We start from the raw sequence: 17267 nt of genomic DNA, 5'->3' as shown, positions 1-17267 counted from the left end.
TTCTTCTCTTCCGGTACACCTCCGCCACACTGGATCACCCTCCTACACAACATATCCAGTCACTCCCCCGTCCCAACTAAACAACGACAAACTGAAAGCCCAGCAGCCAACGGACACACACAGACACAGCCTCCCTCTCTCTCTCTCTCTCTCTCTCTCTCTCTCTGTCTCCAAATCCAAAAACCCTAGATTCCTAATCTGGTGGCCGTTGATCTTAAAAAGTGGTGTTCCACCTGGACTTCCACCTCACTCTCTCTGAACGCCATGAAAGCAGGTCTGCCTCTCTCTCTCTCTCTCTCTCTCTCTAGCTCTTCTTTCTCTCTCCTTTTATGATTCTCTCGAATCACGCGTCTCCTGGTCCGATTCTTCTTAGCTGCCTTTCGAGTTGCCTTTCGATTTCGTGTTTGTGTTCTACAATTTGTGCCAAACATCTCAGTTTTGTTTTTGTTTTTTTTTTTTTTGTTTTTTTATAGATATTCTGTGTTATTTGCATAAGTCAATCTGTTGCTGCTGGTATTTGATTTACTATCAGCTTTTGATTGTAATGGTTAATTTGAATTTTGAGCTCTGATGTGGGAAAATTAGTTAATTTTGGATTAAGGGTAGGTGTAATTTAATCCTCTTTTGGGTAAATTTCGTAGCTTTGAGTTTCAAATCTGTGCGGCTGAACAGTAAATACTTGAGAATTCGAATGTAATTTTTTCAACAATTGAGCAAGTAATTTGTTTTTTATTAATTGAATTAGTGATTTTGCTGATGTTAAATGTTAAGCATGTAATTAGTGAGTCTGGGGACTGTTAATTTTGGTGTCTTTTAAATTTAAGCATGTAATTAGTGAATCTGAGGACTGTTAATTATGGTGTCTATCAGGTGCTTCATAGATTATTTTGAAGAATAAACGTGATCTGGTAAATTTAGAACTAAAAAGGGGTATTTGCTGAGCCAATAGAAAATGGGGACAGGGGAAGAAGGTACTCCTCCTAAGCCTTCCAAACAAGCTTCAACAGCTCAGGTAATTCCCTCAGTTCCATCCTGTGTCCTCGTCTTCAATCCTATCACAGTTCGAGTTTTTTATCTGTTTCTGATGATTGTGCAGGAAATACCAACACCGCCTTCATATCCCGATTGGTCCAGCCCTATGCAGGTTCATGATGAAAACACATTCTGGATCAATATGTAATTTTTTTTTTAAGTAAGCTAGATAGATATATTTGATATCCTGATAAATGAGTTTAATAGCTTACGGAAAACTTTCTTGTTTAGGCTTATTATGGTCCTGGTGGTACTCCGCCTCCCTTTTTTGCCTCCACTGTTGCTTCCCCAACTCCACACCCTTATATGTGGGGAGCCCAGGTACGTCTTTTTCTTTGGGATTATACACTGACATACATGTTTCTTAGGGAGCGGTTGCTTTTTGTTTGCGTCTTCTTTTTCCAGAAAGAGGTGGTTTTTATTCTTTGTTGTTGTTTACTATTTTTCAGCATCCTATGATGCCGCCATATGGAACTCCAGTTCCATATCCGGCCATGTATCCTCCAGGTGGAGTTTATGCTCATCCTAGTATGGTCACGGTATAATGCTATTCCTCTACATGTGCATCTGTCTTCATTGATAAAAATGGACTCTGTTATTTAGGAAGATCTCTACCTGATCAGCTTATTTCTTTTATCCAATTATTCTGTAGACTCCAGGCGCACCACAACCAGCCCCGGAGTTGGAAGGGAAGGGTTCTGATGGGAAAGAGCGGGTTTCAACTAAAAAGACCAAGGGAGCTGCAGGAAATGCAAGTTTGGCTGGTGGCAAGGCTGTGGAGAGTGGAAAGGCAACTTCAGGTTCAGGAAATGATGGTGCTTCACAAAGGTGTGCTGATCTTTGCTTTGGATTTTTGCTTTTGACAAGTTTTTAGATTGTTCTCTTCTTTTGACATGTGTTCCATAGAACATTTATCTATTGGCACTGTGCCTTGATCTGACTGTAAGTTTTTGGCGATGTAGTGGGGAAAGTGGTAGCGAGGGTTCCTCCGATGGAAGTGATGATAATGCTAACCATCAGGTGTGTATGTGCATTACGTCTAATTACTAATTGGTGATATTGGTAACTATTTAAAATGGCTAGCAGAGTTTGGAAGCTTTTTAAACCCATCTAGAAAACTAGCGTTGGCCACTTTAGGCTTGCAAACATCTAAACTTGGATGCCGTCTTTAGAGTTTCATATTAACCTAAAAATGGCTAGCAGAGTTTGGCAGCTTTCGAACCCCATCTAGAAAACTAGCATTGGCCACTTTATGCTTGCAAACATCTAAACTTGGATGCCGTCTTTAGAGATTCATATTAACCTAACAACATTCTTTTTGTATGATGCATCCTTTTCCTTCTAATGATAACATACCCAATTTCTCTGTAGGAGTATGGTGCAAACAAGAAGGGGAGCTTTGACAAGATGCTTGCAGATGGTATATTAATCTTGTTCATACTACTGCCTGCTTATGTTATATTTTCTGAAATGATTTTCTCACAGTTCATTTTTCAGGTGCAAATGCACAGAATAGCACTGGGGCCATTCAGGCTTCAGTGCCTGGGAAGCCTGTCTCTATGCCTGGAACTAATCTGAATATTGGAATGGACTTATGGAATGCATCCCCTGCTGGTGCTGGAGCAGCCAAAGTGAGAGGAAATCTGTCGGGTGCTCCATCAGCTGGTGGTGAGCATTGGATTCAAGTACGTGTCTTTCTGTTTTTCTTCTAAATTGTTATTTAGTATTACTATTTGTTTTTCATGCAAAACTTTATCGGTCTAGATGTTTGACATGTTATGTTGGGCATTTTAATTTGGCACAAGACTGCCAGTCTGGAAGCACAATTAAACAAGATCCTACCTAATAATGGTCTAGATAACAGTCGAGTAAAATAACATGTTAGATTGTCTGCCAAGAGAAAACCTGACTACATGTGTGTGATTATATTTGAATGAAAGTATTATTTTTGTTAATAACTTTAATGGTTTGTTAGTAAAACTATTACACTTAAATTTTATTGTTCATTCAATTTAGTTTGTACTTTGAAATTGGATTCCGTTTACATTTTGCAGAGGTAGTCAGCTAGGAGTTTGGTAGTAAAACGGAATGCACTTTGGTAGTCACCATGACTAGTTGTTTGGCATGTTATGTTGGGCGTTTTTTGTTCGTACTTTGAAATTGGATTCCGTTTACTTTGAAATTGGCATGTCATGGTGACTCATAAATATATTTCTTAAAAATCGAAAGTGCACTTTGGTAGTTGTTTTAGCTCATCATTGATTTTCATGATTTTGACAGGACGAACGTGAACTGAAAAGACAGAAAAGAAAGCAATCGAATAGGGAGTCAGCTAGGAGGTCAAGATTACGGAAGCAGGTACATATGTACTTCTGTACTTGTTGACAGGAATTTCTTGTTCTATCTGCCTTTCTTGATATGCATCCTGTGCTACAGGACGATGATAAGTTTTAAATAATCATGTGCTAAAACCTGAACAAAAATAATTCATATGTCTAAATCGCTCTTCTGTTTCTTATGTGTTTCCAGGCAGAGTGTGAAGAGCTACAAGCAAGGGTAGAGGTTTTGAGCAATGAGAATCATAGCCTCAGAGAGGAGCTGCACAGGCTTTCTGAGGAATGCGAGAAACTTACATCAGAGAATACTAATATAAAGGTCCGTTTCTACACGCTTGCACTTTGTTCTTATTTTTTTTTTTTTACTTGTATGACATCCATCGGGTAGAGATTCCTTGCTGATTAGAGTTCTAGCATGATGCGTTAAAAGCAATCCAAGTTGCCCGAAATGTTTCACCAATCTGTTGCACGAGTGCAGTCGATCTTTTGACAAAGTACGTTTGTGCTGCTATGCAGGAAGAATTGACACGAGTATGTGGACCTGATTTAGTAGCAAACCTTGAGCAGCAGCCTGGTGGTGGTGAGGGCAACAGTTGAGATGGCATATTAGTCTCGCCGTAACAGAGATTTAAGAGCTCCGGAAGCCATGACCCTTCTGCGAATTGAGCGTAGAGAATTTGTTTTCCTTACTAATTTGTACACTTTTAACCCTTTTATCTGTAACAGTAACGTTTCTTTGTGAACTTAGCTGTTGAGTTGGATCATCTGGGAAGTGGGAACCATGCAAATTGTTGTATCATTGGAAAGAGTATATAATAGATTGACCTCCATTTGGTATTTGTAGTTTTTGAATCGATTTGTGGCTTCGTATTCTTGTCCCCCATTTTTCCTCTTTCCCTACTCATCCAAAGTGATGCCCCCGAATGAAGGCGTCGGCGTCGGCCGATTTGCGCTCTTGTTTGGAAACTTTAGAGTGGTGCTATTTGGACCGCCTTTACTGAATGAGTTACCGACAGCCTTTCTAATACATCGGTTTCCACCTCTAATGGAGAGGTAGTCACCAAAGGCGGTCCAAATAGCATGAATTGTTTAAAAGTTCTATTTGGACGCACAAAACCGATAGTTGCTGACTCTAATAAGAGTAGGACGCAAAATTGTGCGTGAAACCTTTTTGTATTATAGAGTTTGTCAGCAAGTATGCTCGTTTTTGTGTCTAAATAGCATCACTCTTCATTCTTCACATTAAGGTCCACAATGTTGAATAACACCTCATCTCAAAGAGTGGAGAAAAATGAATCATCTTTTGATATTTGTCTAATCGACAGATGACATGCTAATAGTAATTTACCCCAAAATTGTTTTTCTTAGTACTATGTTCCGCTACTTTTGAGATTTTACAAATCAACGGACAAACAAAAGATTTTAGACAACCTAATTCAAGGGAAGTAGTTTTGTCTCTATATTGCGCCGGAAAGAATTTCAAAACTATACATTCGAAAAGCAATAATAATTCTCTTTTTAATAACAACACTAATCATCGTGATCAGACTCCGAAACTGGTGCTGGTCTAGTCTGGCCTTCAATCGCATTCTGCCCTGGTAGGTCTGGATTAGGCGGTCTGATCTGGCCTTCAATCGCATTCTGCCGGGGTACATCTGAATTAGGTGGCTGGTCTGTTAAAAACAAGGGAGAGCAACGAACTGTAATCAACGAAAATGAACTGGCGAGTTTAAAAAACAGGGACCAGTTACTAGCCTTTGTAACCTAATGATATATCGTTCCATTATATACAATCCCTATGTAGGAGAGAAACTATAGCTAAACTTCAGGCATGTGAGGTTGCGATAAATCATTCTCACCTGAACCCAAAATCTTCATGATCATAACCCTAGCATACTCGATCTCGGCTTGGTGTGCACTAAGGAGTTTATGCTGCAATATAGAAACCAATATACCTCAATGAGTGTACATTTTAGTATTTTAGCCACAGAGTGTAAACAACAAAGAGCACTTCCATAGCAGTTCATTTGGATCCAAAACAACAATTTCAGGGGTCCTGCTTAGTGCTTACCAAATTAACATTCAATAAACTCATTTATCTATACTATATAAAGACAGAGGGAATACCACTTCGCCATATGTGAGCCCCAAAACTTGATCAATTCTAGCTTGATGCTTCAAAAAGAACGGGCGTAGATGGCTTGTGTACAACTGCTTCGCTCCCTGATGCAAAAGGGGCAAAATTACTTACTAATTCATTTTATAGAAGAAAGCAGGTAGTTAATTACAACAATATTTTCTCCTTGTGTCAATATCTCGTAAGTATGCACATAACCACAGTTGGCCATGAAACGTTACAAAGCATTCTGAACACGACTCAACAATTCAACTATAAACATCAGATAAGGCACCCATAAATATCCAAATGAATATGCAATTCTTTTCGTCCAAGTGTCTGTCAACATCTTTAACAGATGATATTCCAACAAAATTGGATAAATATCATGAAAAGAATAATAATATATAGAATTTCAAAACGACTTCTAATCCTTTCTTTGATGTCTGACAGCCAAGACCTACCTGTAAACTTGATATGACAACTGAAAAGTAAAAACAACCTAGTTCAAAGAAAATATGTTTCGTAAAATAGATTAGCAGATTCTCACAAGCAATGAGCTTCGTTTTACAATCATATGCACAGTAATTAAGTAACACGATTTTGTTAATAATCACAGGATAAGAGCCCACGTGGTAAGGTAGGTGGGGAAAATGGTTAAGATTAGAAAATTTCATTGGTGAAATCACTTCCCGATCTACCAAAGGAAAAATATAATCCAAAACAGAAAGATGAAAACAAATTTAAACAACGAACTTTTATTTTTGGGGTGAAATGATTCAATATTATGCAACAATTCCGAGGATGTTACAACGAGTCTGAATATGAGGATGATTGCAATGACATACTAGAAGTGAACGCAAGACAGGGGGAGAGAAAATAGACAATTATAACCAACTGAATTTTGTGACAGACAGGTGTCTTTATAATTCTTCTTCCATATGTATTGATACAAACACTCCAAAGAGAAGAATAAAACTGAACTTACATCAACAGTAGGAAGTTGGAGCCAAACAAGAAATGCAAACTTCATATGGTAGTACATTGGGCACCTGGTCACAACAAAAAATAAAGATGAGGTTATCTATCAAACTCAGTGCATGAAAAAATTAGTAGTGATATATTTTCTTTTAACATTGTCCGAAATAACATACTGTTTCCTTATGCCAATAGATCCTCAATTATAACTATAGTCGAAAACACATTCTACTTTGAATGCTAATGAAACACTCTTGTTGGAAAATGGTATCGTTTCATAGTCACAACACAGAGAGGAAAGTGCAAGTATATGGAAGAGTATAGGGTACCCTTTTTCTATTATTCTTTGTTCAAAATGGCGACATTGTATTTTTGCTTTTCAAGTCACCAACAAATTGTGGTTGAAAGTTGAAACATACAACCTTATTCATCAGTAATTTAATGAAACCGTCAATGTAACAAATTTAAAGAGATCTAGAGTAATCCTGAAAATACACCCAACCAATATGGGATTCTGAGCAAATATGCAAAGATGAACATGCATATGTAAAAGGTAGCAAATGTGATATATAAAAAATCTAACTATTTAACAAATGCGGTAACTCTAAAGAACAGGATCCAGATCTTACCATGAAATAAGCTTGTCTGAAAATATTTCAACAAGGCTGAAAGATCCATAAGCTGCAATCATTTGAAGTGAAATTAGATTACTTGCATGATAGGGTTCAAAAGAAGCATAAGTCTTGATAGTATACAGTTAAGAATCATAACACGATCCAAATACAAAGTACAATAAGGAAAGTAACAAAAGTAATTAATAATTTCCAACCTGCCCAATACAAAAGCCACTTTTCTTGTGCAATACGATCTTTCCTTTCAATTGCCTTGCATGTACAGTATACTGGTATACCAATCCCCACAGAACAACTACACCAGAGCACAAATTCAACGTATTTTCATAAACTAACAACATTCCAAGTTTAACGAAAAGAAAATGACCATTAATCATGCCTTAGCATGCAGTTCACATTAATCATGCCTTACCATGCAGTTCGGAGTACAATGTTCGAACCAAGAGGGCAAAGTAGCAACCTCAACCCTACCTGCATCAGATATTCTCAAACGTTAATTTTAGCGTTTAATTATCGAAAAGTTAATGGATTCCAATATTACATAAAACAATGAGGGTAATAGTGAACAATCCTAAGCATCAACCATGGATATATAAACACACACACAGAAGCAAATTCATGATGTATTAACAAAATTATTGACCAAAGAAAGATTTATGAACAAAATTTCCTGAAGTTACTGAATTTCACAATCCAATTTCCTAATCCTACGATTAATTATCTTGTACTTTACTCGCACGAATTACATCAAAAATGGAAATTTCCAAAAAAATTAAATAACTTATAGTGAATAATTACAAAAATTGTTCAAGAAGCATTTTAATCGCAAGTTATCAATAATTGAGAAACCCTAAATCAGACTGGGGTTCCAAAATTTGGGGATCAGTCTTTTACAATAGTTGAAACGAAACGGAAACGAGAACAAAGAGAGAATAAATGTATCAAACAGTAAGTGAAGAGTAAAGGAAAATGGAATCGAAGAAGGAAGAAGAAAGAGGACCTCGCTGGTGATGTTGGATCCGAGAAGAGCCATTTCTGAGCAGAGCAGAGCAGAGCAAAGCGCGCAGGGAAACCTCCTGACCGTTAATTACGTTTCACGAGATATGGAGTCGATAGAAATGGAAAAGTTGAGTGAATTTTTAAAAGAAAATCGGCCCAACCGTCAACCGGCCCAATTATAGAGTCAAAGTTGAAAAAGTCCGAACCCGAGACACAGTAGGTTGAAACAGAAGCCCTTACTAACAAGATTATTCGCAATATGCATATTCATCTATAACACTAAACGGTCTTGTTTTATCATTAGATTGGAATTGATCAAAACTAACTATATTCAAGGTATATTGAAGATGAAGGAGAACGATTTTTTTTATTTTGATTGGATTAGGCATGAAGGAAGTTCATCTTTTCCAATCCTCTTATTTTAGGAGAATTGAAATGGATAAGTTTCCTTGATGAGTAATTTATCATTTTTTTTCAATTTTTTTTCATCATGTCCTTAAATATAGTGAGTTGTCAATTCTAGTTAAATTATAGGGACCAAATAAGCCTAAATTGTGTATTCTTATCTTGGATGGGGCCAAACCACATCAATGAGAAAATTACATTTTTTTTTATAAAACAATGTTCTAGAGATGAGTTTGAGTCAAACCACCTATTAAGTTAGTCATAATTGGATAACAAAGTTGTCATTTGTTGGGGTCCAAAAATGTCACATGCAAGCCCAATAACGTCTCAAAGTTCGATTGTCTGTGAAATACCCTGAGCCAGGATTAAATACATGCAAAGGTGCAAAATCGAGAATATTTACAATCACACCATGCTAATAAAGTAATAATTTATGGAACACTGTTTGTATAATCGCGCTAAGCCCGTACAAGCTCATGCATGTTCACCATCCCAAGCTTTGTCACGATATTGTCGTCATAGACAACCCATGCTAACTACAATGCTGCTAAAATAAGCCTATACTACGTATAGGGGCATGCCAAGTGGGTCGTGATGTGGATGGTCATGGAAGATTATCGGGTCTATGTGGAATTAATATTATGGATGACTTTAGGCTGCTTGGGAGCACCAAAGATCCAAGCCCACAATCTTTAAACCTCACGTAGGTAAGTCTGGGAGAGAACAAACCAAAATCCTTTTTCCCTTAGCAAACTAACTAGTCCAGTTAGGAAGAAATTAGAATCCAAAGTATCAGGTTTACGTGAGAGCAGGGCATCCATTAATGAAGAGAGAAGGGGTATTTCCCTTCTTAGCTCACGCAAAAGAATGATGAAGAAAAACAAATGGGTGTGTTGCCAGAAGCAATGTATGTGGAAGGTTAACCAAGGAAGAAGGCACTATGAACCAGACGCATGATGCAGTCTTCATGGGACCGACGACGTCCATCAATGTAATGCTAAAAAGGAAAGTCATAGCTACGTTGAGGAAAAGAGAGAGGAAGACTTAGCCAAAGCAGAAAGAAACGGCAAAACCAAGGGATTCCCTAGGAGAAACCCAGAAAATCTACCGTCTACCTATAAAAGGTGTAGGAGTCACAACATAAAGGATAACATAACATAACACAATAGAAAGAGAGAGAAAAGGGAGAGGATTGAGAGTTGCATCACACCAAGCAGGGAGATTCTTCTTTAAGCGCATGTAGTCTTGGATCCTCAAGGAAATCTTCTTTCTAGGGTTTTAAGGGTTCCTCTAGGTTTCCTTGAATTTCCTAAGTTAATATAGGCATCCTCTGACCCTTAGGAATCCCAGATTATTCATCATTCAAGACCATGCAACCATTCACAAGTTCTCTCTCACACTAAACTTGGTAAACTTCTAACTTCCGCACCACGCCTCACTTCCCAATATTTGCTTAAATCATGTTATCTTTGAGGCATTAATACAACCAAGATGCTTCCAAAGACACGCTAATTCTTTCGAGGTATTCCACGATTTGGTACATAAACGAACCAGAGGAAGCAAAAGGATATCCACCAAAGCCCAAGTCCAGCTCTGACTTAAAAATCCCCCAACATCATACAATAAGTTGAACTTAGAATTCTCATTTACAATTGGAGAAGAGGTTGTTCCTCGTTAAAGAGCTTATTGTTGTAGGGAAAACAAGGAAGGGAGACAATTACCAAGGGTGGGGAGAAGGCTGATAACCAACTATGTTTTAGTTAATGAATTCATTATATATGCAAAGAGAAATTAACCTCTAAGTAAAAAGGACAATAAGAAAATAAATTATGTACGAGAACATGAGATCCATAATCCATTGATTCATAATTTGAGTGTTGGGACATTGCCAATAGTTTGCTTAGCTTCCCTTTTATGTTTCTTCCAAAACAAGCAAAAAAAAGTTACAACGATAACCAAACATACACCAAAAGATTGACGAAAAAAAAAAACATACATCAAAAGAAAAAGGAAAAATAAAAACAAAAAAAATAGTCCCAAACCTAACAAAACAGATTGGTCGGGATCATTACCTTAACATTTAAACACATAATTACACCCCAATAGTTAGAGTAATTAAAAGAGAAAAGAAAACTGCTTAATTATTAGCTAGTCTTCTAGCTAGCTGCTAATGTTAATTAGCTCCTCCTAACTACACCTCCATGCCGACGTGGCAACCAGGGCCCTGTCGTGCCAGCAAAGCACCAACTCGCCCTGCCGTTTCGCCACGTGAAATCCCCTGACCTGGACCTTCCCCAACAGGCACTGGGCCTGAAAGTCAGCAAACTGGCTCAGCTCCATTGCCCTCATTCCCGCCCCCTGAAATACTTCCCGCCATGGCGGAATCCGCCTACCTGCCGCCTCCACCGCTGCCTGAATCTTCGGCCGCAGCAGAAACGTTTCAATCTTCTTCACCACGTCGCTGGAAGCTGCCACGGATGCGTCCAGCGACTCCAGCATGATTGAGAAGAACTCAAGGCCGGAGACGAAGTTCCTTCGGAAGGAAGTTGTTCCAGAATCTCCCATCCCTTCCCCGTCGACGAACACCACGACGCTTGGCGACACGCGGCGCATGTCGCCGAGAAAACAGGAGATGTTGTTCTGGGAGCAGAGGCGGCGGAGGATGTACGGCGACAGAAGAACCGCAGTCTTCTCCCCGTCCATGAACTTGACGGCCTTGAAGGACATCATCTCGAACGTACGGACGGGGACGAACTCGACCTGGAACCTAATCTTTAGCTCCTGAGCGAACTGGGACAGGTTCTCCCTAATCAGCTGGGTCTCGACGGCGTACTCCTCCGGCACGACGGCGGTGATGCGGAGCACCGGTGGGACCTGGTTGCCTTTATTTCGGCTCGCCACGTCAGCTTTCTCGGCGAGCTCTTTCATTAGGGAAGCATACTGGCCGCCCAGGCCGATGTCAAAGTCGATGACGTGGAAGAAGGCTGATCCGTTGAGGGCTTCGAGCAGAGCCTGGTTTGTTGTGAAGTGAGAGAACATCGGGACTGGCGAAATTCCGGAAAAGCCCTTGTAGGCGCGGATTGTCTCGACGATGTCGGACCAGGAAGATAACTCGCGCGCCGCCGTATCAGAGCCGTTGAGGAGGGATTGAAGAGCGTCCTTGAAATAAACCGCGGCGCGTTGAAGTGGCTTTCCGACGGGTTTCGACGGGGAGGAGGATCGAAGCCTGTTGTTCAAACGGTCTAGGATCACCTGAGCGAGTGGCAACTCGTCCGAGTCGAAACGGTCCGCAGCGCCGATTAATTCCTCTATGAAATCAACCCCTACGTTCCAGTTGCCCGATTGATGGAAGTCGTTGATCACATGGTCGTAACAATTCTGGGAGGAGTACACTTCGGAGAGATTGATGTTGTAATCGGAGTGGACGAGCTGGGAGGGATCGAACGGTTGAGGATGCAGGTACTCCGAAATCTGAGGATCGTTTGAATTCAATTGCGGGATTGAATTCTTGAGGTTCGGGACGTTGTCGTCGTGCCACCCTAAGTCTCTCATGATTGAGTCCCAGTCCACTTGCTCCTCCCACTCCACAGGGTCATGGTTCGAGTGGGACAGTACGTCGGAGATTGCCAAAATTTTGGAGGGTTTCTCGGCGGAGACAGGGCTGGGGCTATGTCGGAGGTCGAGAACCGAGGTGGGCTCGTAGCCCCCCAAGCTCGAAATACCTAGGTGAAAGTTGACACTTTGGTTATTAGTCTGGGTGCTGTGCTTGGGAGATTGGTTGTTGTTGTTGCTGTGTGGGGAAGAAACAGGCACTCTCATGGCTTATTTAGAAAGCCCTTCTTTTATGACTGGCGTATTTAGAAAGCTGTGATTTGGTTGAGAGGAAGAGGAAATGTGAAGGGAGGGGTAAGGGGGGCTTTTGGTGGTGATGATTGAGGGCTTTTTATCTTTGCGTGTGTGCATGGTGGTGGCGGTGGGATGGCAATGGAATATAATAAGGTAAAGTAGTAGCGTTTGTGTGGAAATGTCATACATGACATTAGAGGGATGACGAGGGGTCGTAGGGAGGCTTTTAATCTCTTTGAAGCTTCTTGCTCAAGCCTTTGCATACAATTGCTTTTTTGAGTTTTCTTTGTTTGATTCGCTGTCTAATTCTGCTTTTTAGTAATTAGCTCACTTCTGGACTCTCTCCAGGCCATGCAAAAGCAATCAAACCATGTTAGGTGTATTTTTAGAAGGATCCCATAACAGTGAAGTGTGCGGTTGGCTAGCTTGTTGAAAGTTTAGGTTATTGGTGGTAACTTATTTTTATGCTTGATTGTGGATCTCACCTATGATCAACAATGTATTTAATATGTCTTTGTAGTTTCATGGAGCTTACATTAAGTGATTAAGAGCGTTTGTTTTCAGATTTGGTTCAACTTTTCAGAGGTTCAAAGAGATAGGCCACTCGTCCCCTCTCAACTACAGTGATATTGTCTCAACTTAACCGTGTATTTTTCAGTGTTGAGTTTTATCACAAAAGATCTTGGTCTTATTAGAAGTGGAACCATATACTTACATATTGTACGATAAGGATGTGAAACCAAAATGACCCCTTATATATTGTATTTTATTTTCTTAATTTTCTGATGTAGAACTTATATTCAACAAAAGTGAATAATGATACGATTCTTAAGAAAGTAAAGTCTCGTTTTTTGAAAATGAATAATGCACATGTACACAAAATGAATCTATGTGTGATATTAAATTCTTCTATGTAATGAATTTCACTTGTATTAATTAGTTTTGTTCTCTTGTTGTCTTTTATTTTATGCCATATGTCCATTTTTAGCTTATAATGCATTCGCACTATCTATGTTAAAAAGTTAATTTACTTTACAAGTTAAAGATTTCATCTTAAAAATAATTTATAAAATACGTGCCATTTTTTCCCTTGGTGCCAAAATGTTACCCGACAAAATGTTCTTGCCCTACAAAATTATTTTGTCGCACAAATCCTTTGGAAAAACCATATATGCTAACCATCTTTGCCCGACCAACGGAAATTTTCGTCAGATAAACTTACTTTATCCAACAAAATATGGTTCATCGGACCAAATTTTGTCGGACGAACAATATTTTATGGTAGTGTAATGATCCATTCATGCATGTTCCAAATACAGTTTTAATACCAGTTATAGTCTAAATTCAGAAAGAGTTCTAGTCCGTTTTACCATTTCAGTAAACTAATTAAACATCTTTTTCAAAGCATCTTGGAATTAAAGTTTCTATTCCAGATACAATCCCCTCAAAGTCACCCACAATTCCTTCATTGATTATTTCTACTCATCAGTTAATTATACATTTAATTACTATCTTGTATAAAATTGTAAAATTATTTGTTCTTCCCTCTACATAATTCTAAAGTCTTTCCATACCAAACTCATATCATATGGGAATCAGAGGGACTTCTGAATTCTTCTCAGCTTAAAACGACAAAGAAGTCAAAGTGCCAAACTGTTGGCGTTAAAGCTCCAAAGTATTGTCCCCCCAAACTCTTCCGAGGACCCACGAAAGCTCATAGTAACACCACCACCTACCTTTACTTATCTCACTTTGAAAAAGCCTACAGAAAGAAGCCATGATTAAATTTTTTAGGGCTTAGATACTTGCCGGCTCAGCCTACAATAATGGAAAGGAACTAAATGTATCTTCCTGAACCATGCAAAGCACTTAGCAAGAGCTAATTAGTATAGGCCTGTCATGGTTTTAATAAGTTTAAGGATTATATCGGAAAAACCGGTCATATCATTACAGTTTTTTATAATATGAATAAATTCTGGATGGTATAATTGATATGTTACATTTTTAAAGCAACAATGTATGTATAATAATTTAAGTAGAATAAAGCTATCACATAACTAAGGGTGGATCTACGTAGGGATCAAGGTGGTCTTAGGACCATCTAGAAGCCGGGAAACACACCTATGAAGGTCCTCCAATGACCTTTTGATTGTTTGATACGAGATCCTTTTGTGTTCACTAAGTGTTTCATGTAATGCCTACTAGGCATATATATACCTGCAACACTCAACATTTACATCAAAATAACTTGACAGATACTCTCGATAGCACTTAACAAATTGCTTTGATAATGGTCAATATATGTTGACATGTGTGCAAATGGCTCGTACGACGACAATAAGCACACAAACTGTTCAATGAAATGTTTCAATAAACAAATTGAAATTTTTTTGCGTGCTTCACACGCTTTTTCCCTCCAAAAAAACTGGAACTTCAACACTGAGATGTTCAAGTTTAAATCCTGAATCTGCCACTACACATAATGGTATTTGGGTAGACACATATACTTCTCCATGTTTAATTAAGTTCCTAAAGTAACATTTGTATTCGGTAACTAACTTTATTAAAGGCAATTATAGACGAGTCACTTAGTACTACGGTTTAGTGATATTTTTTTTCATTTATAAGTGAAAAGTTTTAAGTTCAATCCTCGTTAAAAACGAATTCGAATCAAATTATTATAGCCAACCATTCCAAAGTTTACTGCACTTCTCTATTATTTAATGCAGACAATATCGAATTAAAAAAATCAACTTTAGACGTAATCTAGAAGCATCAAGCAATGTTCACACTAGATATTGGAGCAAAAATGCAAAAGCTAACGGAAATCTTGTTGACGTTGGAGGAGGGACCCAAATTGAGGCCAAAGGGTTCGGTCCTACAAGCAAGCACTCAAGGGTAAGTTGATTTGCCACAGATAAGGACCCACCACTAGGGTTAACTTTTTGTCGGACATGCATGGCAATAATGGCCATGCGAATAATATAGGATTAAATTTTTTAAATTAAATTACAAATTAAATAATATACCATTAATAAAAAAAATAATAATAAACACGTTAATCAACATTTAATTAATAATTCAATCATTTATAATCACATCATTTAATTCGTAAATTTAATTTAAAATTTTTAATCTCTCTAATATTACTTATGGTGATGCTGCGTTGAAACAAGGCCCACGTACGATTACTTTGCCAAATTGCCATTGGCCGCGACCAGAGAGAGAGAGAATATGTTCCTTCCAAAATTTTGCAATAGGCCGTGAATTTGGGTGATAGTGCAATCACCGATTGATGTAAATCCTTCCGTTCATGTCCATTTACTTGCCACATATAGGCAAAGAGAAAATTAGGGGTGTAGTTAAATTAGGATTTGATAATATTTTAATAGATTTTAAAATTAGAGTGTAGTCAATTAAGAGTTTGAAAGTGGATTTTAAAAGATTTTAAAATTATGGTGTAGTCAAATTAGGATTTAGGAAGATTTAAAGAGTACACCCAAATCTATGGATAGTCAATTAAATTTAAAAAAAAATCCATACAAATTTAGGTGCAGTGAGAATGCCAAAAATTTGCCGAATTTTTGTGGATGAAGGATTTTGATGAATTTGAGGATGGGTGGTATAAATACCAAATGCCATCTACAATCCAACCGTCCACCCTCTGATTTCTTTTCACCCCAGACCATAGAAGATGAACAGTCAATCCTACCCTGAGTTCAGAGCATTTCCCAGTAAACTCCCACGTTTCACTTTGTTTTTGTATTTTTCTGAATTCGTGCTCTTGGTTTGTTCATCTGGGAAGATGAGTGAAAATAAGACCACGATTTTTCTGAATTGGGATAAAACAAAATAACATACAGATAAAATCCCGATTGTAAACTCCAGCAAATCGCAATTTTCTGAATTCGTGCCATGGTTTGTTCCTCCCGCAGATTGTATGGCTAAAAATGGTAGTGTCCGTGCTTTAGGGTTAAAATGTTTTTATCCCCAGCATTTTGCTGCCCAAATCCGTCCCTGCTCAATATGCCATTTGGTAATCTTTCTCATAAATAATATGCTATTCTTGTACTTGAAATCATCATTCTTTGAATGGATATGTTGTTCTAATTAAACCTATCCTTTATAACTATTCAAACTCTTGGATCAATGTTCTCAACGACCCATTCTATTTACATATTTAATTGGTTTGTATTTCTATATATATATTTATGTTCCTTTCGGATTGTGCAATGAGAAAGAAATTCATTTTGTGTTTCTAAATCCTAAGAAATCCATACAAATTTATATGCTGAAATCCATATAAATATGCTGAAGTTCACATAGAATTGTGAATCTTTTAAAATTCTTTGAAATCTGCCACTTAAAAAAAAAAAATCTATTAAAATCACTTGAAATTCAAGTTGACAACACTCTCTTTAAACACAAGATCTAGCGATCTACATTCTTCCCTTTTTATTTTTCTAATACGGGGTGATGGATTGATAGGTTGGATGGGACTTTGTTACTAGAAAAGTTTTGGCCACCATAAAAAGATGGTTTAGGATCTTTTTGCTAGCTACATATAATAATTAATAAGCGAAGTATATTATAAAATTGATCTATTTAAAATTAACTGAAGCACTTAAGTCCTAATCAAGCTGATTATCATTAGTTTCATTAATCCAGCCAAAAAGAAAGGGCCTGTGTTTGATTACAGATCGTTTGAGATTTTCTGTATTCTTTTTGTCAATTATAATATTGGGATGGTTTGGTGTAAACACTTACAAGGGATACAATGCAGCAACATTAGAAAATTCTTTATTGTACTTTGTATACATGCATGAATTTAAATGAGGGATTCGAATTTTGATTTTTTTCATACTTTATTTATAACACTATAAAAATATTTCCAAGTTCACCTTCTAATCACTTGTAAATTAG

The 17267-nt window shown here is 38.0% G+C and overlaps 3 protein-coding genes across 5 annotated transcripts; 1 reads left to right on the top strand and 2 right to left on the bottom strand.

Annotated features, from left to right (window-relative positions):
- On the top strand, positions 1-4234 carry LOC137747537 (G-box-binding factor 1-like). 2 transcript variants are annotated; one of them, XM_068487665.1, is made up of 12 exons: positions 1-274; positions 871-1012; positions 1097-1144; positions 1264-1353; positions 1482-1571; positions 1685-1860; positions 1995-2052; positions 2404-2452; positions 2518-2717; positions 3313-3390; positions 3562-3687; positions 3885-4234. In XM_068487665.1, the coding sequence occupies exons 2-12, from the start codon at positions 953-955 to the stop codon at positions 3963-3965; spliced, it is 1056 nt and encodes a 351-aa protein (XP_068343766.1). In that variant the 5' UTR covers positions 1-274; positions 871-952; the 3' UTR covers positions 3966-4234. The 2 variants fall into 2 exon arrangements, with proteins under 2 accessions (XP_068343766.1, XP_068343767.1); XM_068487666.1 differs by having other exon boundaries at positions 7-274; positions 2530-2717.
- A 416-nt stretch (positions 4235-4650) lies between these two features.
- Positions 4651-8251, bottom strand: LOC137748493 (HVA22-like protein k). 2 transcript variants are annotated; one of them, XM_068488651.1, is made up of 8 exons: positions 8095-8251; positions 7507-7565; positions 7292-7389; positions 7092-7143; positions 6473-6536; positions 5496-5591; positions 5228-5300; positions 4651-5023 (listed from the first exon to the last, which is right to left on the bottom strand). In XM_068488651.1, the coding sequence occupies exons 1-8, from the start codon at positions 8125-8127 to the stop codon at positions 4899-4901; spliced, it is 600 nt and encodes a 199-aa protein (XP_068344752.1). In that variant the 5' UTR covers positions 8128-8251; the 3' UTR covers positions 4651-4898. The 2 variants fall into 2 exon arrangements, with proteins under 2 accessions (XP_068344752.1, XP_068344751.1); XM_068488650.1 differs by having other exon boundaries at positions 4651-5041; positions 8095-8249.
- Positions 8252-10331: 2080 nt separating this feature from the next.
- Positions 10332-12758, bottom strand: LOC137748235 (scarecrow-like protein 15). The gene has a single exon (XM_068488353.1). The coding sequence runs from the start codon at positions 12315-12317 to the stop codon at positions 10686-10688; it is 1632 nt and encodes a 543-aa protein (XP_068344454.1). The 5' UTR covers positions 12318-12758; the 3' UTR covers positions 10332-10685.
- Between the last annotated feature and the right edge of the window lie 4509 nt (positions 12759-17267).

This window comes from Pyrus communis, chromosome 10 (genome assembly GCF_963583255.1).
Source record: "Pyrus communis chromosome 10, drPyrComm1.1, whole genome shotgun sequence".
NCBI classification, from domain to species: domain Eukaryota; kingdom Viridiplantae; phylum Streptophyta; class Magnoliopsida; order Rosales; family Rosaceae; genus Pyrus; species Pyrus communis.
Note: the sequence above shows the minus strand (reverse complement) of the source record. Positions and strands in the feature narration are given on the sequence as shown.

What these genes read in the sequence shown, in the direction of transcription:
- LOC137747537 (XM_068487665.1), top strand. Translation starts at nt 953, where the DNA reads ATGGGGACAGGGGAAGAAGGTACTCCTCCTAAGCCTTCCAAACAAGCT. An exon ending in ATTGGTCCAGCCCTATGCAG is followed by an intron (nt 1,145 to 1,263) that starts GTTCATGATGAA and finishes TTTCTTGTTTAG; the next exon opens with GCTTATTATGGTCCTGGTGG. An exon ending in AATGATGGTGCTTCACAAAG is followed by an intron (nt 1,861 to 1,994) that starts GTGTGCTGATCT and finishes TTGGCGATGTAG; the next exon opens with TGGGGAAAGTGGTAGCGAGG.
- LOC137748235 (XM_068488353.1), bottom strand. Translation starts at nt 12,317, where the DNA reads ATGAGAGTGCCTGTTTCTTCCCCACACAGCAACAACAACAACCAATCT.
- LOC137748493 (XM_068488650.1), bottom strand. Translation starts at nt 8,127, where the DNA reads ATGGCTCTTCTCGGATCCAACATCACCAGCGAG. An exon ending in TCCAACTTCCTACTGTTGAT is followed by an intron (nt 5,592 to 6,472) that starts GTAAGTTCAGTT and finishes CTTTTGCATCAG; the next exon opens with GGAGCGAAGCAGTTGTACAC. An exon ending in CATGAAGATTTTGGGTTCAG is followed by an intron (nt 5,042 to 5,227) that starts GTGAGAATGATT and finishes TGTTTTTAACAG; the next exon opens with ACCAGCCACCTAATTCAGAT.